The sequence below is a fragment of the Camelus dromedarius genome, chromosome 3 (genome assembly GCF_036321535.1).
Source record: "Camelus dromedarius isolate mCamDro1 chromosome 3, mCamDro1.pat, whole genome shotgun sequence".
Classification (NCBI taxonomy): domain Eukaryota; kingdom Metazoa; phylum Chordata; class Mammalia; order Artiodactyla; family Camelidae; genus Camelus; species Camelus dromedarius.
The window spans coordinates 105,870,539-105,896,035 of NC_087438.1; the positions used below are offsets into that span (position 1 = coordinate 105,870,539).

Genomic DNA, 25,497 nt, shown 5'->3' on the forward strand with positions numbered 1-25,497 from the left:
AACCAGAGGCGGTCTAATCCACCCAAGGCCCCGTGAGGAGCAGGCCTGGGGGAGGGAGCCAAGGTCCCCTGACCCCCAGATGGAGGCCTTTCCCACAGGCAAGGATAATCCCCACCCGGAATGTGGTTGTTTTGTGTCTTTACAGGGCAGATCACCTCCTACCATAGCCAGGAGAGGAGGGGCCACAGGCTCTGAGGCCAGGACCCCCAGGAGGGTGGGGTTTTCATGGCCAGGCCCTGCGGCAGGCAGGGTTTCCCCTGGTGTGGCTCAGCTGCCCCTGAGTTGGCGGCTGGGCCCATGAGTCAGAGCTGCCCCACATCTCCATCCCTCTCCCCACTGGCAGCCATGACCTCAGACTTCTGGAGGCTGTCCAGGGAGGCCTGGGGCTCCAAAATGAGGTGCTGGCCCCCAGAAACAAACTGAGATGCCCCTTCCCCAGCTTAGAGAGAGCAAGGAATGGCCAAGGTCACTCAGCGAGGTGTGACAGATCTCAGGCTGAAACCCAGTTCCACCTCAGGTGACCCCTCCCAAAGGGCCCAGGTGGGAGGGCCAGGAAACCCCAGGCTGGCTTCAGGGAGCTCTGTTGCCCTGGCCCCATGCTGCTGCCAGGCCTCCCAGGCCCGGGCTGGGCAGTGGAGCCTACAGCCTGCACCGAGCCGGCCAGTGGATACCAGACATTCGGCTCCTGCCAGCCCCACACCACTGAGCTGCTGCAGCCGTGAGCAGCTGGCCTGCAGCCCCTCTGCCCAGCCTGGCTAGACTTCGCTCTCACAGCCACAGCCGGCCCCCCTTTCCCTCCCCTGGCCTTGCCCGGGCCACACTCACCCCCCATCTTCCTCGGTTCCTCTTCCTCTCTCTCCTTCATCCTCTTCCTCATTGTTTCTGCACCCCGGGGTGCTCCATCCATCCGCCCTGCTCCTACGTGAGACCCAACTGCTACTCACCAAGGCCTGGGATCCGGGCTTTAGCAGCTGCCTCTCATTGAGCCACAGCAGCCTCAATCAGGGCCCTCGTGCAGAGTGGAGGCAGGGCGGGGGCAGGGGTGGCCCGGCTTAATAGTTAAAGCCAAAGCACATGGTGGAGCCGGGTGGGGGTGCAGCTCAGGCTTCCAACCCAGAACTGGGCGCAGCAGAGCCAGAAGAGCCTTCTCCTTTCACACCCTGGAAAAGCGAAGCCTAAGGTCCAGGTCACCTGGTACCAGCAAGGGCCGGGGGAAGCGTGAAAACCCCATCTTACAGATGGAAACGAGACTTGAACTGAAGGGGTCTGTGCCGGGATCCTACAGCTGGGGGAGCCTATCTGTCCCACGCCACTCCTGCCACCTCCCAGGCCCAGGGACACAAACCCACGAGACACCACGAAGTCTGTGCATGAGAAGCACCAGGTTTAATATTAAAATCTTTCTCTTAAAAAAAAAATACACAGAGAGGAAAATTTGATGGCATACAAAATAGCACTTCTGTTGTATAAATGTGAGTTAATGTGAGTCCTAAAAATACTTGTAAACCTAGGTGATTACATCTTTGGTACCGTAGTGAGAACACACCTTCTCCTTGACCAGACTTCGGTGGTCCCAGGACGGGGAGGTGCAAACCAGCACAGGGGGCTGGTGCCCAGAGCCGCTGACCTTCCCTCATCCCCCTTCTGGCCCTTTCCCTGCCAGCGGTCTGGGCCACAGCCCTCACTCCCCTGGCACCTCCAGAGCCCACTGGACTGGCAGTGACAGTGAGGTGAGCATCCTGAGGCAGTCAAAGCCATCTCCCATGGTTCCTGCCTCAGGGTAGGGCAGCTGTCCGGTGGGAAAGCAACTTCCAAAGTACCCACCTCTTGTGCCCCTTTCTTAGGTCCCTCATCCAAGGCTTCTTGTCCTTTCTCTGTCCTTTATGTCTGTGGCACAGGCCTGGACAGCAGAGCCTGGCATGCTGGGCTGCACCAGATGGCCTGATCTGTGATCTCTGCCTCCTTTGCCCAGGATAGCTCCAGAGGTCATGTAGGTGCTGAAAGGGGTCCCATGGTCTCCCCATGTCCGTGGGGCAGCTGCTGGGGGCTCTCCAGGACACTGGCTGTCACTTATAGTCAAGGCCTGGGCAGCTGGCCTTTTGGGACTAGCCAGGGGTCTGGGGAAGGGGCACAGTTCCTGAATGCCCAGAGTATGATCTGTGGTCTGGAATCTCCCCAGGCCCCAGCTGACCCCCAGGATAGAGGTTTGGGGTGTTTTGCTTTGCTTCATCTGAGCAAGTGTGCAGCTCCTGGAATATTCTAGAATGCTAGTGCTGGCAGGGCACCAGAAGTCAGAGTCCAACCTGCTAATTTGTCAACAGGGAAAACAGGCCCAGGGAGGGTGAGGGATTCCTCCAAGGTCTCCTGGCGGGTCCAATACACATACTGGTCCACATATAGGTCCACGTGTGCGTACACTTCTTGCAGGTACGTCAATACACTCAACAAAGACGTGGGGCTTGTCTGGCCCTGGGGACTCCGGTGAGTAGATTAAGACTGGCAGTGATGAAGAAAAAGGCCCCTAGACTCAAGGGGCCAAGAAGACATGGACACAGGCACTTTTATGGGGAGGTGTACCCCGAGTGCCCGGGGCAGGGGCTCCAGGCCAGGGTGTCCTGTACTTGGCTCAGCCCCCAGCACTAATTAAGCATGGAAGGCCCCAGACCAGCTTGGGCCTGGGGAAGCAAAGACTGGCATCGATGGGAGGTGGCTTCTGGATGAGGAAATACTGTCCAAGGCCAGGCCCCAGCTCAGCCCGGAGCCAGGAATGCTAGGGTCCCCTCCCCAGCTCTTGGGGAGATAAAAGTGCAGGGAGAGAGCTGCAGCTCCTTGAGGGGCAGCTGGCTGAACAGAAAAAAAAAGTGAATTGACCACCTCATGAACCTTGAGAATCTCTGCAGGGATTCCCACCTCCACATCTGCCAGCCAGGGAGAGAGTCCCAGATTGTGAGTCACCAGGCCCACCTTTCCCATCTTCAGATGGGGAAACTGAGTCCCCTGGGAGAATCCTGGCTCAGAGTCACATGGCCTCCCCAGAGGCAGAGGGCTGGTCCCGGCCCCTGCAGTCCTCTTCCCTCCTAAGCCAGCCCCAGGGGTTGGGGTGCGACATGCCAGGGGCAAAAGCTTTCCAGAAGGGGACAGCTGATGGGAGGCCAGGCCGGGAGGCCCAGGGTGCTGGGAGGTAGAGGGGGAGCTTCGGGCAGGGGAAGGTGGGGACCAGCCCCTACAGGAAGCTGTCCTCTGCCTCAGCCCGAGGCCCGAGGCAGCTTGAATCCGGCGACCGCTCTGGCTCTGGCTCCGGCTCCACCTGGCACTCAGGCTGGGGCTCTGGTTCCTCTTGGGGCTCCAGGGGGCTGTCACAGGAGATGGTAGATGAGGTGTTGACTTCATTCAGGGTGGAGCTAGAGGGGGAAGGCAAGCGAGTGAGTGGCTGGGAGGGAACCACAGTGAAATAGTAACAGCACTGATATAGAGCATTTTATCTGTCCGACTTCACACCACGCACCTTACACACTTGAGCTCATGGAACCCTTGTAAACACTATGCAAGGCAGGCATGGCGAAGAAAGTACAGCTCAGAGAGGTTATGTCATTGCCCTGCATCACACAGCAGGTAAGTATAGGAACTGGGACTCCAGGGCAGACCCAGTTGACTCCAAAGTTCATTGTTCACCCATCAGTGTCTTCATCTCCCGCATGCCTGAATGCGTAATGATCTCAGTTAATCCCCACAACAACCTCCAAATAGAACCATTGTTTTCATTTTACAGATGAGGAAACTGAGGTTCAGAGAGGGGAAGCAGCTTGTCTAAGGGCACAGAATAGCACTAGCACTCACACCCTAAGCTGTTTGAATTCTGAGCTTAGTTCCACTGCACACTGGCTGCCTGGAGCCTTGGAATATTAGCTTCTTAAACAGAGTGGGGAGGGACTTCTAAGTCCTGTGTGCGCACATGGAGAGGCTTGCAGCGAAGGAGCCTGGTGGGGTCCTGCAGCAGCTACTGGCAGAGCTGGAGCTGGAACCCAGGCTGGGGCCCCTGCCGCCACACCAGAGGGTGGATCTGGTTTTGGGTGTGGGTCTGGCCTCAAGGGGAACCCTTCTCTCCAGCTGAGGGCAGACCCCGCCTGAACATCAGCTCCACATGAGAGCTGGGCCATCCTCTGTGACCCTCCCCATACTGTAACTCCACCACAACCCAAGGCAAAGGAAAAGCATGGATCTCCTCGCTAGTCTGATTTCTGGCCTGAACTCCTGTAGACCCCTCTGCCTCCTACAACTGTGCCAGGCTCCCTGGGAGCCTCAGGGCACGGTGCTGAAGGACAGACCGCAGCCCTAGGGCTGGGGATGACTGCAGAGCAGGACGTGGGATGCTGGGATGCCAACAAGATTTTCCTCTTGTCCTTAGGGGTAGATGGGGGCCTAGAGAGGGGACAGAGTAGATGACCTCTGGGGACTCCTTTAAAGGGAACAGCTACCTCGCAATTAAGTCCCAGCCCTTTTTTTCTCTTACCAGCCTGCCCCTTCCACCTGAGGTCATTAAAGTTCAAATGGATTCAATTCCCTCTTCTGATCACTGGCGGAAATAAGTACCCATCCTTGGTAACTTACTTCTAAGGCAGGCCCAATGGCAGGAAGACATGGACAGATACACACACACACATATACGCCACACACACTACTGCTTCGGGCCACACGTCAGCGTGGCTACCTGGCAAGGCTGGGGGAACCCTCCAGCGGGCCCTCATCAGCGACCTCGGGTTTGGGGTCGGGCAGGGGAATGATATAGTCGTTGTCACCCTCGGGCTGCACAGCAGTGTAGAGGACGGAGCTGGTGTCCAGCGGGGATCGCAGGCCGTGGAAGCCGGGCAAGCGGGCTTGGGACCGAAGGACGGCTGGGTGGTCGCTCCTCAGAAACTCCTCATCCACCTGCTGGTACTTCTGCTCCACGGGGCAGGAGAACCCGAGACACAGGGATGGTCAGACCAGAAATGCCTTTAGGGGTCATCTGACAGATTCTGACCCAGCCCTTATAAATAAGGCAACTGGTGCTCAGAGAGGAGGGAGAATTGCACAAAGCCACGTGGCTGAGCTGGCCTCCCACAAGGCAAGGTGCGTTCAGGGCCACCCAGGGAGGGGGCAGTGATCAGACCAGCACCTGCGACCCTAAATTTCCCCCATTTCGGGTAGACAGGTGTGGGCTCTTGGCCTGCCACGTCCTCCTTCGCTGGGGCCTCAGTTTCCCTTGCTAATGAATGGGGACAACTCCACTCCATCCACTGGTCCCAGGGCCATAACCAGATGTGGCTGGGAGTGGGCTTAGGAACGGGCTGAGGGAAAGGGCTGAGTCTGGGCCAGAGGACACGTGCATCCCCTTACTGTAGCTTCATAGCTGGGCAGGGAGGGTTTTAAGGCCCTGCTGGCTTTATTTGCCTTGCACGAGCCTGCGACAGGCCCCTAGTGGTCAACTAGGCTGGGGTTGTTCAGACTTATGACGGAGGCACGGGATTTAGCCTGAGTGCAGAGGCCTGGGGAAGGATGCAGGAAGGAGGAGGGTGCAGGCTCCCTGCCCTCACTTTAAATCAATCAGCTTCCATTGAGGATTTCACTTTTAAAAACTCCGTGCCTCGAAAATCAATTACTCACAGCTCCAGCCCGTTTTTTAAAAATTAGTACCAACAGGGAAACTGAGACCCAAACAGGGTAAAAGATGATTCCCTGAACACCAGCCTGTCACGCAGAGCCTTGTACCCTGTGTCTGACTTCCGGACCAGAGCTTCTCGCTCCCCACCCCGCACCCTGCTCTACATACCTTTTTGTAACCCTCGCCCAGCAGTCTCTCGAGAAGCAGCACCAGCTGGGAGAAGGGTGGCCGAATCTCAAACTTCTCTTCCCAGCACTTCTGCATGATCTCGTAGCTGAGGAGGGGCAGAGGGGTCAGGGCCTCCGGCTCAGGGTCCACCGCCTCCCAGCACGAGGTGAGTAGTGAGAGGAGCTGGGAGCGGACGAGGGGAGGGTTGTCCCATCATTGTGCCTGGACGCTCCCTTGGGAAGCCCTCTCTCCTCCGCTAGTTCAGTGGCTCTGTGGGGTTGATCACACCTTGGTGACATGTGACCCAGGTCTGGCCAGGAGGAGTTTTCATCCCCTCAGCTCAGGGGTGGGCTCTGGATGGGTGTGTGACCCCAGCTGAGCCCTTGGCAGTCAGCTCTGGGCCTTTCACTGGAGCTGTGGGGAAAGCAGCTGGGGCGTGGCCATTGGGATGGCTCCAGCCTGAATGTGAGGCTGGCAAGGGAGAAAGCAGAGCCCAGGAGTAGAGGGAGAGATTGTGGATGACCTCATCTGAACACCTGGATCCAGTTATACCTATATTTTTCTAGATCTCTGAACTCAGTGGGTAAAGCTGGATATCAGTGGCCTGCACCCAAAAAATCTTCCCAAACGGTCCACTCACATCTCGTCGGAGGCGTGGGCGGGCTGGGCCATGCGGTAGCCCCGTTTGATGGCATTATAGAACTGCTCGTTCATGGGCAGCTCTGGGTACGGGGTGCCACCTGTTGGGGAGCAGAAGCAAGAGACACAGGCCCAGGGGAGTTGGGAAAGCAGCAGGAACCCTCTTCAGCAGGACAGGGAGAGGCACACCAGCCCTGGCAGGGGTGAGGGGTGAGGGGTGCGGTGGCCTTGGCACTGGGCAATGTGGGCTCCCTCATAGGCCCTGGACAGAGGCCACATCCCTCCCCAGAATCAGAGAACCAGAGAACATCCGAGCCAAGCAGGCTTTTTGACATAACTGTCCAAACCCATCTATATACTCAGATAGGGAGGTAAAGAGACCCAAAGAGGGCAAGAGACTTGCCAAGGTCACACAGCAACCAGAAAGAAGCAGAGCTGGGACTTGACCCAGAGCCCCTGGTCCCTGTCCCACAGCCTGTCCCACCGCCCCACCAGGACGGAGGTGTGAGCGGTCAGGTGGACGCAGTGTCGTGCCGCTGAGCCAGGGGAAGAAGGGGTACCCAGGGTGAAGATCTCCCAGAGCAGGATCCCGAAGGACCACACGTCACTCAGGGTGGTGTAGAGGCTGTTGAAGATGCTCTCGGGGGCCATCCACTTCAGAGGCAGGAAGGTCTGTGGGAGGGCAGAGGGTGCCGAGTGCAAGGACGGGCCGGGTCCCACTGTGCATCTGGGAGCCCGGAGGAGGCCCGGGAGTTCCCACCCCCAGCTCTTTCTCACTTCCCAGTCCCTGAGGGCCCATCTCTGCTGGTACAGGGTTCCCATGCCCACCCCAGGGCTGGCCAGAGGATCAGGAGGCTGAGTTTCTTTCACCACAAGCTGGGGGCGTGGTAGTCCCTGTTTGTGGGGAAGCGCCCCAGGGTCTGAGGCTCCTCATGGAACAGGCCCCCTTCCTGACCCCAGGAGAGGCCTCTGGCTGAGGTGGTAGGCGTCGGGGAGGCAGGGACGTGGCAAAGTGCCACCCAGCTCTCACCTGGCTGCCTTGCGTCCCTCTAGCTCTGGGTCACTGACCCCATGTGGAAAGTGGGGATATGACCGGGAGGCAAGATGGTCACGTTTTAACCAAATATGGCCTCCCACCTACTCATCTGTCTTAGCCTGTCACCGAGGCTTCTTCCTCTGCCCATCACCACTGCTGGGATGGCGCATTTGGCCTGTTCCCCCTCCAACCAGCCCAGGACCCATTACAGCTAGTCCCTCGCCCCCTGCCATGACCAGCAAACCTGAGCCCCCAGCCCACCCTACAACCCTCGGTGTCTCTCCCCTACCCCAACCCCGTGCACAGCTGCTGGCTCCCCTTCCTGTCCCTGCTGGGCAGGTCAGGCCATAAGCAGCCCTGCCCTGATCCCCTCTGAGCCACAGCCACTCAGACCAGGAGGATGGGGGAAGGCACTCACGCTGCCCTTGGAGATGTAGTTCGAGTCCCGCATGATGTCACGAGCCAGGCCAAAGTCACAGATCTTGACGAGCTTGCCCTCACAGATGAGCACATTCCTGGCCGCCAGGTCTCGGTGGACGCACTGGGGAGGGAGGAGACAGGAGCTGAGGCCCTGGGGGCAATTGTGGGGAAAGACCCTTCACGTCAAGGGCTTTGGGAAAAACGCATCACTGCTCGGGTGTGAGGGGCCATGTGGTACGAGAGCATTCACCATCCTCACCCACCAGAGGGCTCCTGGATGGGGCCATGGACTTGGAGGACCCTGGCTGGCAGGGCGACCCACCTCCCCAGGGCCCCACTCTGCTCACTGTGACCACACATACGTTCTTGGAGGCCAGGAACTCCATGCCATTGGCCACCTGGTAGCTGAAGCCCACAAGATCCGTGTAGCTAAGCACTGGGGACTCGTTGATCAAAGTCGCCCGGCAGGTCCTCTCAGGAGCTAAGGAAGAGCAGAAGGTCACCCACCATCCTGTGTCCCGTGGCCCAGAGAACCCCTATCTTTGGCTTGTGGAGGCTGAATGTCCCAAAGAGGTGACTCCTGATCCTCTAAGCCTCCTCAAAAAGGAAAACAATTTCCAAATATCTGACCTAAACTCTCCAACTTTATCAGAGCCCTCACTGGCCAGAAAAACTCTTGCCATTAGCCACGGCCATCTTTGCTCAGCCCAGCCTGTCGGCTCTGCAGGGGCTCTAGATCGGCCTGGGGCCGGCTCTGAGTGGACTGCTCCTCCCCAAGGCCCCAGGAGGCCAGGTACTTCCACCCTCTCCCCTCCCCTCCCTTCCCTGAGGGCTGTTTGCACATCTCTGGACCCAGAAACAGGGGTTCATATTGCAGCTCCACACCACAGCAGCTTAGGCCAGGTGGCCATCCTCAGTTTCTGCATCTACAAAGTGGGCACATGGCCACCTTCCTTGCAGGGTTGTTGCCAGGCTGGGCAGGATCAAGGTTTTGAAAAGGATGCACGACTGCACAGGTGCAGGGGCCGTGCAGGTGTGAGGAGCCCGTGCACACCTACCAGAGGGGACGTAGTTATCGTAAGGAGCCATGTAGTTGGAGGACTCGATGTCTGCGTATTTGACATCCCCTTTCATGTCCAGCATGGGCACGTAGTCCACTGACTCATCCTTGCTCATGTCCATGTAGCCGCCGTCACTCTCCCCAGGCAGGGACACGTGGCTGGGGGCAGAGGAGCATCACAGGAGAGGCACAGGCTCTCCCCTCTCCTCCCCCTCCTGCCCCTCTGCTCATCCCTGGGGACTGCAAGGCTCTGTCACTCATGCATTTCTTCTCTCCCTCCCTCCCACCCCCAGTCTGTCACAATATGAATGACCAGGTAGAGAGCCCTTCCAGCCAACCTCAGACCCACCCTGAGCTGGGCACTGGGGCTGCCAAGATGACATAAGTCCCAGGGCATGTCCTCAGAGAACTCACACCCAGGGGTGATTACAGCACCCCAGGACAAGGGTCACAGGAAGGGCCTGTACCCAGATGTCTTTCTGGGGCCTGTACAGTACTGTGCAGCCATGATGCCCTGCGAGTGGGCAATGATTGCCTTAGTGCCTCTGCCTGCAGCTTCAGCTCCCCAGAGAGCTGCGGGACTATGTCCATATGTGCCTCTAGGGGGAGGGAAAAAAACTGGAAGGAAATCAGTCAAAATGTTGGGGAGGACATGGGTGAGATTTAATGTCTTTTAATGCTATTCTGAAGTTACTCTTATCTCTGCAAAAAACACGTATTGCTTTTGTGATCAGCCAAAGAATGAAGAAATGTTATTTTTGGAAAAGAAGAAGAAAGGGGTTGAGTTGCCCTGGGGGCAGTGGAGAGACTGGTGTGTGGAGGGAGTGGGGAAGCCACGGTGAGGGAGCAGAAGAGTGTGGAGCCAGACAGTGAGGGTCGCCTGGGACAGGAGGGCCCTGGGTGCTCCCCGTGGAGGGGGAGAAGGTAACAGGACACGAGATGGGGCAGGGTGAGGGGTCAAGAGGTCACATCTGCAGAGTGCTCAGCATGGAGCCTGGCACACCATGGACAGTCAGTAGGTGGTCCCCCCCATCATCACGGTCATGACTGTCATGCCCTCATCTGGGGTGGTGGACGCCCAGGTCTCAGGCTGACTGGGGAGACAAGTGAAACCTGGCTCCAGGAGTGACTCTGCCCACCCTGGTCTCAGCCTCCTGTCCTGGACAAGGAGAGAGTGAGCAGGCGCTCCTCAGGGCCCCCACGGACTCAGGTCCTGGCCCCCCTCCTGGCACCTGAGCAGGGGGAGCCCGCCGGGCAGGGCGTTGCTGTAGAGCTCGGCACTGGGCGGGCGGCGCTTGTCGGAGCAGCGCTGCAGGAAGGTGTGCTTGTTGCGGTGCAGGTAGTCCACCAGGTCGCCGTAGCGGCAGTACTCGGTGATGATGTAGATGGGCCCTGCGGAGGCACAGGCTCAGGGACAGTCCCCGTGGAGGCCAAGGGCTTCCCGGCAGGGCCATGAGACTAATGATAGGCTGCACGGGGGACAGCAAAGAGGCATAGGCGCCAGGCAAACTTAGTTCTTTTCCTGATTGTGAGCAAGGCACTTGGTCTCCGTCAGCCTTACTTTCCTCATCTGTTAAATGGGGCTATGAATACCCACCTCAAGTTGCTGCATTGAGTACCCATGAGTTAATGCCTTTGTCAGCTCAGCTTAGTGCCTGGCACGCAGCAAGCGCAGGGTTAGCGGTTATTGATAAAGCTTATTTGGGAGCCAAGTATATAAAGTAAACAAAGGCAACTGTTTATTATTGGGTTACTGTTTAAATTCAAACCCAACACACTGACCTAAAGTCAACTGGTGACAGCTTGAAGATACCAGTGGAATCAAAAATTCCGAAATGTGTGATCACTGTAAATTCAAACTGGCCTACGTACACAACACACTTCCGCATTTTGTCTTGGTTGCACAACACTGAGGAAAGCCCCAAATCTCACAATAAGCAGCTGCAAATAGTGATAACATTTGTTTTGCAGCCTAGCTTGTAATCAGAGTCTCAAATAAACACACCTGGCTGGAGCGCCCTTATTCTATGACCCGATGACAGCAGCTCCCAGCGAGCATGCTGGCAGTCTCCAGAGCTGGGGGGGGGGGTGTCATTCACTTCAGTGTCGCATGAGCTGTCACTTATTGTAATAATTTTTTAAAACATATTGTGAACACTCAAAAAATGTCAGAGGACCACTTGATTTAAAAACTGCTGGGACCGGTGGCCTGAAGAGTCCTTTAGCCTTGAAGGTGATGTGATTTTGTGAGTTGCTAAATCCCACACCCGTCCGGCTCTGTGAAGTGAGGGCACTGGACAGGATGGGCATGGACCCGCCAGCTGGAGCGGCCTGGTGTCCGTGGACTGAGGACGTGTGGGGAGGGGCCAGGCCTTGGCCGCTGGCGTTTTCCCAGACTCCTCTGGGGGTGGTTGTACCTCCTTTAGTGCAGGCTCCCAGCAGGTTGACCACGTTCAGGTGAGGCCCGAGGTGACTCATGATCTTCAGCTCTGACATGAGGGCTTGCTTCTCACTGCTGCGGGCTGTAGCTGAGGGAGAGAGGGGCCCTCAGGCCCGGCCCATCACTGAGGCCCCAGGGAGGCCCAACGGGGGCCTATTCTGTGTCTTCTGTGCTGTAAGACCCAGGGGGTCTAGGGTGGTGAGGACCCACATGCAGGAGAAGGGGCCAGAGGACAGGAGGGAGGTGGGGGAGGAGGCTCCCAGAGGAGGGGGCAGGGTGAGGAAGCCTCTTTCCCACAGCAGAACCGGCAGCGCTGCTGGCTGTGGCGGGACTGCTCTCCTTGCACCGAGACAGTCAGAACCCAGCCTGCTCCAGGAGTGTCCGGACACGTGGGCAGAGGGCAGGGCAGAGGGCTTCCAGCACTCACATTTTAGCATCTTGACGGCCACCTTCATGGTAGCCTGTGAATGGCTCAGGCCATGAGCCGTGGCCTCCACCACCTGCCCAAAGGCCCCGGAGCCCAGGGTGCGTCCTGGGGAAGAGATGATCTCTCAGCTCCTGGCCCACCAGGAAGCTGTATCCCTCACCCTCTGTCAGGTCAGCGTAGATGTCCCTCAAGCCACCCTGGACTTAAGGAGTTTCCCCCATGGAGGCTCCTAAAATCAGTGTGCATCCCAGTCCTTCCTTGTCTTGTCTAAGTCCTGCCTGTTTTCTGGCCCATCTTTAGTTCCTGGAAGCTTTTCTCCCACTGCAGAGAGGAGTACAGCTTCTCTGCACCTTCTCAGCCTCTCCAGCTAGACTCAGCACAGGCCTGGCGCTCGGCCTGCCCTCCATTAATATTTCCTCTCTCTCCACGAAGGCGTCCCATCTCACACAGTCACAGGATCACAGGACCTCAATGCTGGACAGTTCTTGGAAGATCATCTTGTCCCCTCTGTACACAGGAGGGGACTGAGGCCAGAGAAGGCAAGACTTCAGCCCCAGGTCTCAAAGCTAGTCATGGCAAGGCTGGGCCCAGATCTCAGACAGTGTTCCCACCCGCCTCAAGTCCCCTGACTGCCATTTGAGGCCTCCCTGGACTGACCAAGCACAAGCTGGTCCCGAGGCAGCTCCCAGGTGGAGTCATAGGGCAGCTGCATAGGGTCCACATAGATGTACTCGTGGCCATCAGAGCTCACAGATTCAATCACCTTCCATCGGATCTCGTAGCGTGGCTTCTGCAGGACCAAGACCAGGTATAGAACATCAGAGGGAGTCTGGGCCTTGAGGCCCACTAGGTCCACCTCCTTATGGAACAGATAGGCCAGGAGACCCTGAGGCCCAGAGAGGGGCAGTGGCATAACTGAAGTCACACAGCAAGTTACTGATAGAGCCAAGGCCTTCATGGGCTCTGCGGGAACAGGTGCCAGGGGGAGGTGGCTGAGGAGCAGTTGATGGCCGAGAGGCAGGCTCATCAGAACTGCCTCACCAGCTTCTCCCAGAACTCCGGCTGCTCCTCAGATGGGAGTAGATGAGCAGGCAGCTCTGGAAAGTGACATGAGGCAGGGACAATGTGCTGGATGTGGATGGCTCCTCCCATACTGGGTCAGTCACAGTGGGAATCTCAGCAAGATGTAACCTTAGAATGTTGAAATCACAGGATGTTGGAATCACAGGATTGGAACTTTAGAATGATAGAATCATTGCTACAATCCTGTGCTGGAATCACAGAATGGTGAAATCTCAGAAGAGACCATTGAAATTACTGATTCATATAATTAGACTGCATTTCAGTAGGATGCTGGGAGTCTCTGTGGGTGAGAGCTGGAAGAATGCTAGAGCCCATGCAGTCCACCCCGAAGGCCCCACACTCTGTGGCTGGGATGGGCAGGGATGATGCCTGAGTAGGACTCTGGGTGGGGAGCTGGGCGCACAGCAGAGACAGGAAACCCTGGATGGCCTGGACCGAGCCCACGTTGGGTCAGATACCCAACATCACTGTAGATCACTTTACGCCTGAGCTCCATGCTGGGCTCCGGACACAACCAGATCCTGCAGCACTAGAGGACGGCATGGTTGTTGGGGGGGGGGGGGGTCCGTGCAGAAAAACGGTGTGCCAGTGTGTACCCATGGGGCTTACCTTCTGCCAGAGCATGATGAGGATGATGAGGGAGATGATTGTGAGGACGACCAAGGCGAGGATGGCTGAGATCACCACCACCTTGAAGGGCAGGGCTGGAAGCAGAGACAAGAGGTGCTTATGAACAAACAGGGTACTGGCATCTCCCCTCCCTTCAATCCACCTCTGGCGCCACAAATTCCTCTCTGTCCATCCTGCTCACAGTGGAACCAGCCCCATTCCCCCTTTGGCCTATGATGTCAGACCCTTAACCTCTTCCCTCTGGGCCACATCTTCAGCCTCTTCCATAAATACCCCGTGCCCTGCAGGAACTACCTCTGGATCACTATCAGCCTCCATACCCCTTCAGCCTCTGCCAGGGTCCGTTTGGCCTGTCTGTCATAGCTCCAGATTGGATGAAAGCTCCTGACAGCCGGGCAGTGTCTTAGCTCTCCTCCGAATCCATGCCCTGGTTGGGGCTGTCACAGCTAGGACAGAGCCTGACCGAGAGGCCAACGGATCTAGTGACTGAGCTCCCACAGCCTGATGCACCCAGACTGCAGAAAGGAGCCCATTCCTCCCCTATTTCACGCCAAGTGCCCACCTGGGGCCGGGGTAGTGATGGTAGTTGTAATGTACCTCCCCCCCGAGGAAATTGGGGTAACCAAGTAGGGCCAACTCTGGCTCCTGCAAGCCCTGAGTCTCCTCCACCTTCAAGGCCTCAGCTTCTCTGCTGCAGTTGCCCACTCCTTCCCACTCACTCTGCATCCACCCTAGCCAGACCCTCATCTCCCCTGCCCTGCCCCTCTGGCCACCCATGTGGTCCCCTGCGAACTCGTTCTATTCTCCTCTGTCCCCCGCCTGCCCTCCTCTGCTCTCTAGAGAGCCCTGTTCCTCCTCCTCAAGGACTCAGACCAACATCACTCCTCTCCTCCTTCACCCCACCAGGTCACACATCCTGGGAAGGAAGGCCGCATCTTCTAGGGAGCTACCTCTGAGTAAAAAGAGGAGCCTCCATCCAGCCATGGCAGTCCTCTATGGGCTGGTGCATGGCTCTCCTCTTATGGCACAAAAATGTTTCCCTTCTGCCTTGCTCAGGGCTGGTCTGCAGGTGCCCACTTGCTCAAGGATACATGTGCACGTGTGAGAGCGTCGGTGAGACAAGGTATTAAAATCTCCACCTATCCCACCACAGGGCAGGGGGAGGCAGGTCACTTACACATGGCAACTGCACTTACACATGGACCTACCCAACTGCAGCCGTAAGTGTGTCACAACACCTCATACAGACTTCACAGCTCTGCTTGTACTGGCTTCTGCCTTCTCCTGTAGCCCCCTCGCGTACCACTCCTCTCCCCTTTATCTCCTCCTCCAGTCCTTGAATAAACACATACTCTGCTCTCTAGCCAAGCTGAATTCCTTTAATTTTGTTAAACCCACTTTGCCTCTGGGCTTTTGCACAGGCTGTTCCCTCTAACTGGAACACTGTTCCTCACCAGGCTAACTCCTACTTATCTTTCAGCTGTTGACTTTTAGCTTCCTTTTACCAGGACATTTTCTTGAATCCCACAGCTGGGTATGGAGCCCCTTCTCCGTCTAGGCTTTTACCCCAAAGTGTGACCCACATAAGTCTAGTTCCTTGTCTGCCTTCTCTCTGGACTGCAGGCACAAGGCAGACAGGCAGCGCTGGGTCTTCTCCACTGAGAAGGTGAGACCCTGTCACTATTTACTGAATGAGGAAACAGGCGAATAAATGAAGTACATGCACACAGGTACATATGTGTACAGGGACTAGCAGGTAGCAATATCATCTGGGCACTAGTAGGGACTGTTCACATAGACAAGAATTATGCAGGTATGTGTACCTGCTAACAGACATGCACAGCACAGAGGCATATATGCACAGGGCTCGGGCTGCACATTTTTACAGAAGGGTGTGTTGCCTCTCCATGCTTATAGACATGCACTATGTCAGCACGCACACGTGCACAGGAGTGGTAAATGCATCATTTGCACACTTGTATGGGGATCGCACATCTGCATGTACATGCCTACAGATATTCACTCGTGGGTTTATATACCTGCCTGGGGCTTGGGCATGCTCACGTTCATGATTTACGAACATACAGTCAGTGGGTTTTCACACATAAACATGCTTGCGTACGTGCTCACACACGCACACACACACACATTAGCTTTATGCATGTATCTGGGGATTGGGCATTCTTCATCATGTGGGTTACAAATCTACACTTGGAGGGTATGCACCCACATCCAAGGATCAGGCATGCTCACATACACGACTTATGATGTACATACAGTGTACATACTACTACACTTTAAGGAGACAGTGCTGTTTAGAGTCGGTTTATACACATACACTGGTGGATGTACACGTGTGCCACTATTGTGCTGCTGTGTATGTGCATAGGAACATACCCCCCCACAATGCTCCTGAGTGCCCTGGCCGTGCTGACTCTGACCTGCCGTGGGCACCCAGGTACCTTCCAAGAGTGGCAGGACTGATGTGGGGGTTAGGGGTCGTGAAGGGCCACGGAGGATGGAGGACTCACAATGCGGCACCACGGTGACCTCCTGCATGTCGTGGCCCAGCAGGTTGTGCAGCGTGCAGCGCACCGACAGGGGCTGATCCACGCGGCGCAGGCGCAGCGTGCTCACCACCTCGAACTCCTGCTCCTCCGCCCAGTACGTCACGTTCGTCTCCAGCTGGCTCTCCTCCTGGGAACTGTTCCCCAGTGGCGTGGGCGGCAGCTCGCGCGGACACCTGCCGCGAGAGCAGCCAGGTCAGCTTCCAGTCCCTTCCTTCCCGCTGCGGGCAGGAAAACTGAGCCACGACAGCGCCACGGGGTGGTGGCGGAACGAGGCTGGAGGCGTACAATTCATTTTTTCCCCACCACTTGGTCCTAAGCCCGTTCCTCCTGTGATCCCTCAACTGACCAGCAGGGGCGCTCCTACCCCAGAATTGAGAACCCTAGATGGCAAAATCCACTCTTCATTTGACCTTCAGGGTCAAGGTGAGAAAAAGCGACAATTCAGGTCATGCAGAGTATCTCCAAGAAGCCACATCAGGACGTGGCTCTAGCCTGAAACAATGTTCTCAGAGGAAGACTAGATGACCGGACTAGATGACCTTCACTGGGTCCTTCCAGCCAGCTGTGGGTACCCTGGGAGACTGAGGCCGGGGGTCTGCTCACCTTTTGAGGTCGCTACACGTGGACCAGGTGAGGTGTGGCTGGGGCATGCCCCGGCCGCGACAGCGGACTGTCTGCTCCCCGCTGGCAGGGTGGCTCTCACTCAGCTCCAGCACACGGACGGGCACTGCATGGAGAGGGCCCGGGAGATGGAGAGGACAGAACACACAGTTAATGGGAAAGGCCCTCAGGGCCCAGAGTCTCCCTTGTGCAGGGGGAAGCTGCAGACTGCAGGTGAACAGTAAATACCGGGAATCACAGTGCGAAAACTGACAGATTCCCTTTCTGAGTACTTCAAAGGGAAGGCCTCAGTAGGGTGCTAGTCTGTCTTTAACACCTCTCTGAGGTTTGCTAATCTTCCCTTTCAACAAAGAGCGACAGAGCCCTGGGCAGCCAAGAACATAGAGCCAGAATTTAATAGCATTGTTTTGTTTCCTCAGAGTTTATTTTAGTGGTGGCTTTATATTTATGACATGTGATGCTGATTTTCCATCTACAATGGAGAGGTTCAATTTTCATTCAAAATAAATTTATTTTTAGAAAGTCAGTTGACAAAACAGTAAGTCATTATTGTGTCATTTCTCCGCTCAAAACCCTGCAGTGGCTCTTCATTTCAGTCACAGTAAAAGCCAAAGTCCACACGAGGGCCCATAAGGGCCTGCACGATCTTCTCTTCCCTGGCCCAGCAACTGCCCCCTCTCAGCTCTGACCTCATCTCCCACCAGGCTCCCCCTCGCTCCGTTCTGGCCACATGGGCCTCTCTGCGTTGCTCCTCCCTTTGCACTGCCTGCTATGCCCTTTCCCCAAATAGCCACTTGGCTAATGCCCTCACCTTCAGCAAGTCTTCACACACACGTCATCTCCGTGAGGCCAGCCCTGATGCTGCTGTTTAAAACTGCAGCCCTCCCCATGCCCCTGCCTCAGGGGGACTCCAGCCTCCCTACCCTACAAAATTTTCCTTTTTCTTTCACAGCACTTGTTAGCTTCTCACCTTGTATGTGGCTTGCTATTTTTTCCCCTACTGTTGAATGTCTACCCTCCCCGCACTGGGATGCAACCTGCATGGTGGCAGGGCCTCAACAACCTTGAATGGACTGGCATATTGTAGTTGCTCAGTAAATATCCATCTAATTAGTAGTACAGTGTAAGTGGTATGTGAGAAGGAAACATCACTGGGACATGAACGCCTGGGGTTTTGGAAACACCAATCCAGCCCAATGCCTCTTGGTAAAGCTGGGGAAACTGAGGCCCAGAGAGGGTATATGTACACAGCAGTGTCAGTGTTGGAGCTTGGCCTAGAACCCAGCCTCCTGAGTCCAGGACTCCCTCTTCTGCTCCTCCTGTGGGTGGATGGACAGTGTAAGAAGGGGGACGGTCAGGGAAGGAAAGCAGGGCGGAGGGCTCCTCACCATTGACCTGCAGCTGGAAGGAGAGCTGGGCCTCAGCATCCTCATGGAAGGCCCTCATGGTGTAGCTGCCAGCCTCAGCCACCTTCACCCGCACCAGTGTCAGTTCTGACACATACCTGAGGAGGACAGGCCAGAAGACCCAGCTGTCAGAGCCGGAAGAACTCTTACACTTCCCACCTTCCTCGTAAAGACAGGAAAAGCAAGGCCCAGGGAGGGGAAGGGGATTGCCAAGGTCACGCGGATGCCAGCAGCAGAGCCAGGACTTTTGAATCCCCACCCATGAGCAGCTCCAGGGAGCCAAGAGGGAGGGTAAGGAGGGATGGGGTGGGGGGTGTGAAGGGGAAGCACCATTTCCGTCCCCCACCACATCTCATCCCTTTCAGAAAGGCCTGACACTGCTTTATCCTAACACGCAGCACCTCACGTCAGCCTGCTCATCTCCATCCTCAGGGCTACCATTCATGCACAGGTGGCAGTGGCCCACCTGGCACCCTCTTCCTCAATCATCCCCCCCCTTTCTCCTCCAGTGCTTCCTGTTGCCTCCACCCATCACAAGGACAACTAAACATCTGGGTGATCATCTGACCAGTGTCTGTTTCCCCCACTAGACAGGAAATTCTAGGAAGGCTGGAACAGTCTGTTCTGTTCTCTGCAGCATCCCCAGGGTCTGGAACGGGGGTGCCTGGCATGTAGCAGGCTCTCAGAAAAGATGGGCCTTGGTTTACCAAGTAGCTGAAAGCTGTGGGCTGCCTGGTGGCTGGCTGCAGAGAATAATAACTTCCAGAATAGGGTGGACAGGTCGGCTGCTCACCGGGTCTCCGACACATTGCGTGTGGACAGCACGATCTCGCCGGCGCTGGAATCACCCAGGGTCCTGTTGTCCTTGAACCACATGACAGTGGGAGGCGGGTAGGCCTCGAAAACCACGTGCAGTGTCCGGCTGCGGTGCAGCTCCGCGAATTGTACAGGGTCCAGCTCCTCCAGCAGCTGCACATAGCCGCTCTCTACAAGCGGGCGGCCGTCAGGGGCAGGGCTACGCCTGCCCACCCATGGGGCAGTGCCTCTTGCGGGCGGGGCATCAGTTGTATGCCTAAGTCGTCCAGCCTTCTAGGGGAGGGGCTTCAGGCTTTAGGAATTGAATCAGCGATGGAGTCACCTGAACTGGGGTTTAGGTTGGGACAGGGACGGACTGGAGCAAGAGCCAAGTTTAGGGCTGATACTGGTTTGGGGCCTGGGTTCGGAATTGGGACTAGAGTTGTAGCGCTCATTGGGTGTGTTCTGCCTCAGGACTGTGGCTGAGATCAACTGCAGCCTGGCTGAATTTGGGGATGGGGCTGCCTGAGCCTGGGATGGCAGTTAGGATTAGAAATTGGGATGGGGCTGGGGTTCTGGCTAGGCAGAAAGTCTAGGTTGGGATTAGGATTGGATTGGGGGCTGATACTGAACTTTGGTTTGGGCTTATCCTGGAAATGGGGCTTTGGTCGACATAGGCTAGAACTGGACTGGAACATGGCTGACAGTACCCCAGGGCTGTGACAAGGTCTGGGGCCAGTTCAGAATAAGGGTTGGGGCTGAGACCAAGGCACCTACCGACTACAGTGACATTGATGGCCTTTTCATCTCGATGGTCGCTCACACTATCTGATACATTGCAGATGTAGGTCCCTGAGTCTCCCAGCTCGGCACTGGGGATGTGCAGGATAGAACGTATGTGGGGCATTTCAAAGAGGAAGTCAGTCACTGGCTCTACCAGCCGCCCACTCTGTAGGGACAGGTGAGGCAAGCCCCCCAAATCAGGAAGAGTCCAAGAAGTCAGGCTGCAAGTTACAATGTCCATCCCTGCCTGGCCCTTCTTCCAACCCCTGGCCCAGCATTACCTCCATGCGTGGGTATGTCCACTCAAAGTTAACCACCTCATTCCCCGTCACAATGCACATAATGGTGATGTTCTCCCCCTGGCGGACCACAGTCTGCACTGCACTCACTGAGACATTGATGGATGACACTGGTGGAAAGAAATTGGCTTAGGGCTGAGGAAGTCACCGCCAGCCAGCAGCACATCAACTTGGGGATGAGGTTGGGGTCCAGAGAGGGAAGGGATGACTGGTGTGGAAGATTCAGTCTTTCATCAAACATTTCTTAAATACACACTATGTGCCAAGTACTGTTATAGGCACTGGGGCTTTAGCAGTAAACACAGCACACAAAATTCCTGCCCTCATGAGGCTGCCATTCTGGGAGAAATAACAGTTTTGAAATCAAAGTACTCTCTGGGAATCTAATTACAAAAGAAATTTACTGAGCACAACCAGGTACTCTCCGTCTTTTGTTTTATTTAATCTTCACAATAATCCCACTAGGTAGGCAGTCAATATTATCCCCATTTCACAAAGGATGAAGCAGACTCAGAGAGATTATGTGCCTTGTGCAAAGCCACTCAGATGGGAAGTGGCAGAGCTGGGATTCAGAGCTGGGTGCCTTTGCCCAACACAGCATACAGCCTAGCCCCACCACTAATGCTTCCCGTCACCTTGGACATACTCCACCCTCTTTCTGAGACTCAGTTTTCTCATCTGTAAAATGGGGAGACATACTTTCCTTCCAAGGATGTAGTGCAAATCCACTGAAAAATGGGATGCCCACTTTGTAACCTGTGAAGGTCTGTACCTCTGCAGAGGGTCATACTTGCCTCTGCTGAGCATCAGGCCAGAAAGGGGGGCTCACCTTGGAGGCTGTAGACATAGTAGGCATCAGAATCCACTTCCCTGTCCCCGATGGTGGTTTTGCAGACATAGGTCTTGTCCTCAAAGGTCCCAGAGAAGCCACGTTGGTGGTCATAGGAGATGGGCAGTGGGACATCCACCTTCTTCTCATGCAGTGTCACCACCAATCGTGGATCCGTCACTCGGCATGGAATTGTGATCTCAGTTATTTCCGTGAGAAAGATGAAGAGTTCCTCAGGGTCGACAGGAAGGAAGCCTATGGTGGGATCTGCCAGAAGTGGGGCCAAGAATGTGGGTCAGGGGAGCTGGGTTTCTGGCTATCCCCTGATTTGTTATGTGACCTTGAGCAGGTCTCTTCCCACCTCTGGCCCTCAGTCTTCCCACTACGGAATAAGGATGCTCTCAGAGGTCCCTTCTAACTTTAGCATTTGATAGGGACAGCACCAGTGTGAGAAAGAAGATAAATCACAAGTTGATGGGCAGCTGGCACCCGGAGCTTGGAGAATGGGGAAGATGAGACATGGAGGCCAAGAGGGTGCATATTAGAACCAGCTGAGAATGCAGAGTTCTTGGGAACCAGGAATGGGGTGGGCGGGAGCAGAAAAATCTCCAGATCAAGGGGTGGGAGTGAACATATTCCTAGACTGATTCCGTGATTCCCCTGCATTTCTAAGTTAGCTGTGTTTCACCATATCAGTAAAGCGCTCTCTGAGCTTCCCCCAGATGCCTGCAGCTGAGAAGAGGAGTTAGGGAGTGAGCTCACAGGCCGGGGGCCCTTACCTGGCACAAAGATGTACAGCCGTTTCCGCTCACTGGCCTCCAGCCCATGGGAGCCGTTGTAGGTACAAAAGTATTCTCCCGTGTGGAGCCCAGTGACGTTGGCCAGTGTCAGCTTGCTGGAGAACGTGCCGTCCTGGGTCTTGGTTATTTCCTGTGGGGGGTTCTGGGACATCCGTTCCCACACCACTGGAGCTGGACCCGAGCAGGTCAGAACAAAGGTGCTGGAGAGATTGAGGACAAGCTCCGGCCCCGGGGGTGTGATGACCAGGCCCCAGGAGGCCTGTGGTCCCAGCAGCAACAGCAGGGGCAGCAACAGCTCCTGGCCTTTGGGAGAAGAGGCATCAGACATCAAGGCACGATCGTATCAGCCCCCTCCCCGCAGACGGGGAACACACCTCCCTAATCCACAGGAACACAGACTGGAAGCCAGGGTTCTGAGACCTGCCCGTCCAGGGCCTGGTCCCCAGGGACTCCTTCTGGCCTCCTGATCTCCAAGCCTTTAGACCCCCAGCCTTGGAGTCCTTCTGCAATGCAGCATTCAGGCTGCAGGCATGTTCTAGCAAAAGCATCAGGAAGTCCTCGGGAAGCAATTCCCAGGCCTCCGGTTCCTGCATTACTTCCCAGGTCACTCTCGGAGCCTCTTCCCTGCGGCTGCCTCAGCTGCCCAGGTTCTGTCCAAAGCCCAGAGATGGCCCTTTGGGGAGGTGGTGGCCACGGTAGTCCAGAGTGGGGCAGACTGAGGCAGCCCTGGAGGCTGAAGGGGGCTGGGGTTGGGAGGAAGTCAAGGGACTGGTCTCCGCTCTCCCTTCTGACAGCCCCTGGGGAAGGATTCTGTGAGCCACACCCTCCTGTCTCGGCAGGGCACACTGGAGGTGAAGATACAGAGGGGGCACTGACAGGTGGGTGCTCGGCCAGCTAGTCAGTCATATTTGGGGGGGCCTTTGGCTGGTCACTGATTGCCTGGTCAGCACTGATTGCCTGGAGAAGCCCACCAGAACCTGGGAGCTCACAACCAACGAGGGGTCCAGGCCGGGGAGGGGAGTCCCACACCAGAACCAGACTGGCCAAACTGATAACAACGTGCGCTGAGGAGAGATGGGAGACCAGGGTGACTGTTAGGGACTGGGGTGGGGACAGGTGGTGAGGGGCATGGGGTATGGAGGGCCAAGCAAAGGATTTGAGCGGATGGCTCTGGACGAGCAGGGGCCCACTGCGGTTTCTGAGCTGAGGGATGGGGGGTGGAAGTAGAGGCCTCCACTGAGACCCACTGAAAAGGCGGGAAATTGAGGCTCAAGAGCAGAGCAGTGGCCCTGGGCTCCCAGGCCCTGGCGCTAGCATGTGCCACCCTGTCAGCTCCAGGGTCTTCGTTAGTGGCTCCCCAGGGCCCTCTCCCCTCACCCCCAGTCCACCTACCTTTGAGGACAGGAGCAGGCATGGCACTCGGAAGCCACATGGTATCCTGCAGAGGTAAAGAGGAATCAGGACCCAGAGTGGTCAAAGGCGATGCCAGGGTTCATCTTTCCTGGGTCCTGCAGAGTCAGCCCCAACCTGAGCCACCCAGCCTCTATCCATCAGGCTAAAGTCAAAGGCCACCCACCCCCAACACCGAGCGGGCACTCATGCCAAGGGGCACCCCCTCTTGCGCTGGGCCCAGCCCCAGGCTGCCTGGGCCCTGCTTTGGCTCTGCCTCTACCTCTCTGGTGACTTGGCTGAGGCCCCGGCTTCTCTCTGGGCCTTAGTTTCTCTGTATGCGCAGCAGGGGTAGGGTCTTGGGCTGGATGGTATCCAGGGACCCGCCAGCTCTAACAGTCCTTGGGGTGACAGTTCCAATACCAGGCTCTTATCTGCCAGGACAAATATTTGGGAAAGTGTGATGAAAGGCCTGGGGGCGGGGGGGGGGGGGGAAGAGGGGGTAGGCCAGAACCCAGAGAACTCCCACAGCTCCACAAGCACAACAGGAAATGGAGGCGGCTGTGGGAAGGGAAGCGGGGGAGTTGGGGCTGCGGAATGTAGGGGGGGGTCACCTCCCCATGCCTGGCCCCCTTTATTCAGCCCCAAGCTGCACAGGGAGGCCCAGGGGGAGGGGCCCGGGTCTGGCCCACGGGAGGCCCAGCAAGGTTTCAGAGATCCTTGGAGACTACAGAATCCAAGCCCCCCACCACTGCCTCCAGTGTCCCCATGGGGAGACTGAGGCTCTGAGAGGGAAAGAAGATTGCCTGAGGCTACACAGCAGAGCTTGTCCTGGAAGGAGACAAGGAGAACTGGAATGGTGGACGTAGAGAGAGACAAAGACACAGAGAGACAGAGAGAGAGGAAACACCCAGCGACAGACTCAGAAAGAGACAGAAGCAGGGACATGGAGAAATAGACAGACAATACTGGGTGGGTCTTTGCCCTATTCCTGCCCTTGGCAGCCCCATCCGAGAGTCCCAAATAACCAACAGCCAGGCTTGCAAAGGTCTGACTATAGCACCAACAAGAAGGGGGCCAAAAGTGGGCAGGGGGGTTGCAGAGCAAGAAACATGGGAGACACCAGGTGACAAGGAGACCTGGGTGCTGTGGGACCGCTGACCTCTCTGAGTGGCTGCCCAGCCTGGCCCGGTCCCTAAGGTCATGCCTGGCTTGCCCCCACTCCACTCCCATCTCACCCCTCCTAGTTCCCAGGCCAGGGCTGGGATCTGGGCTTGAGTCCCAGCAGGGCTACCTTCTTCGCCATCACTATCTCAGTGGCCTCAGTCTCCAGCTCTCAAAGTGGTAGGACGGCGAGTGTACCACTTCCAGGGCTGCATTTACACAGTAATCATGAGACAGAAGCAAGGCTCATAGCCTGAGGGCCGCCATCTCAGCTCTGCCCAGCACCCCAAGAAGCTCTGAAAGGATCTGCTCTCCTCCTCCTCTCCCCATCCCTTCAGACAGCTTGCCGGAGGGTCCCCTCTCCCTTCTCCCAATTGCTTGAGACTCAAAGCCCAGCCGACTTGAGGACCCCTCCTCAGCTCCCCCCTCTCCCATCCCTCCTGCCCCAGCCTTCCAGCTGGATGCCAGGCTCCTCCAGCAGGAGGGAGCAGCGCCACGGCAGAGCCAGCAGCCCCCACAGAGGCCCATCTGCCCCTTGGTGGGTGCCCCTCTGGATCCCCTCTTCCTGCCAGAGATCTCAGCCAAAGAAAATCATTAGCAGTGGAGGCTGGGGGAGGGGGTCACTTCAGCCTCCGTGCCCCTCCCCTCCCAGCCTCCCTGGCTGGCCACACTGTTTATTATTCTAAAGGAGGAATTTGGTCGGCTGGCCTGGAGATGGGAGGTCACTGCAACCAGGGATGCCTGGCTCTGGAAGGTTGTGGGCTGGGGCCCCCGGGTGAGCAGCCCCCGACCCTGGCTCCTCTCCCCATAGTCCTGGAGCTAAGGGGGCTTAGAGTCTCTGAGACTCTGAGTTGGGAGGGGACTTCTTGAACAGGCAGCAGAGGCCCAGAGACAGACAGAACCATGGCCCAGTCACCCAGCAAAAAGGCAGAATCAGGTGGCAGCGTGGGGACAGGCTGGGCAAAGGAGCTCAGGGAGAATGTAGCCACCTTAGGGAGAGCATAGCTAACCAGGGGTTTTGATCTGGCTTCTCTCTTTATGCAGTGAGCATTTTGCCTCTGGTCACAAGGGACTTCAGACCCACTATGAGACTGAGTAAGTCCCCAGTCCTCTCTGGGACTTGGTTTCCCCACCCATAAGGGGAGGGGTTTAGACAGGTCATCTCCAAGAGCCATCTCTGCACTAAAACTGCCAGAGAGAAGGGTCTGGTCACTGTTATTCCTGCTTTGGGGACATAGGGGCTGACGAGAGGAGGGGTTACCTTCCTGAGGCTGGCGTTGAGTGAGAACTCTCATAA

The 25,497-nt window shown here is 56.6% G+C and overlaps 1 protein-coding gene across 3 annotated transcripts in view; it reads right to left on the bottom strand.

Moving 5' to 3' along the window:
• Positions 1–1,363: 1,363 nt before the first annotated feature.
• Positions 1,364–25,497, bottom strand: part of PDGFRB (platelet derived growth factor receptor beta) — a 37,258-nt gene continuing 13,124 nt past the window's right edge. For 2 of the 3 annotated variants that reach the window (XM_010991172.3, XM_010991173.3), the window contains exons 2-24: positions 23,320–23,470; positions 23,040–23,085; positions 21,627–21,950; positions 20,848–21,114; positions 20,001–20,128; positions 19,714–19,885; positions 18,935–19,127; positions 18,124–18,239; positions 16,718–16,841; positions 16,076–16,287; positions 13,524–13,618; positions 12,489–12,621; positions 11,832–11,936; positions 11,382–11,492; positions 10,197–10,356; positions 8,963–9,123; positions 8,267–8,385; positions 7,903–8,025; positions 7,009–7,120; positions 6,450–6,549; positions 5,810–5,915; positions 4,709–4,938; positions 1,364–3,401 (exon numbers count right to left, since the gene is read on the bottom strand). In XM_010991172.3, coding sequence (XP_010989474.1) covers positions 3,224–3,401; positions 4,709–4,938; positions 5,810–5,915; positions 6,450–6,549; positions 7,009–7,120; positions 7,903–8,025; positions 8,267–8,385; positions 8,963–9,123; positions 10,197–10,356; positions 11,382–11,492; positions 11,832–11,936; positions 12,489–12,621; positions 13,524–13,618; positions 16,076–16,287; positions 16,718–16,841; positions 18,124–18,239; positions 18,935–19,127; positions 19,714–19,885; positions 20,001–20,128; positions 20,848–21,114; positions 21,627–21,950; positions 23,040–23,079 — 3,309 coding nt within the window. In that variant the 5' untranslated portion in view covers positions 23,080–23,085; positions 23,320–23,470 and the 3' untranslated portion in view covers positions 1,364–3,223. The remainder of the gene's footprint in view (positions 3,402–4,708; positions 4,939–5,809; positions 5,916–6,449; positions 6,550–7,008; positions 7,121–7,902; positions 8,026–8,266; positions 8,386–8,962; positions 9,124–10,196; positions 10,357–11,381; positions 11,493–11,831; positions 11,937–12,488; positions 12,622–13,523; positions 13,619–16,075; positions 16,288–16,717; positions 16,842–18,123; positions 18,240–18,934; positions 19,128–19,713; positions 19,886–20,000; positions 20,129–20,847; positions 21,115–21,626; positions 21,951–23,039; positions 23,086–23,319; positions 23,471–25,497) is intronic. The other variant, XM_010991174.3, reaches the window with a different exon arrangement.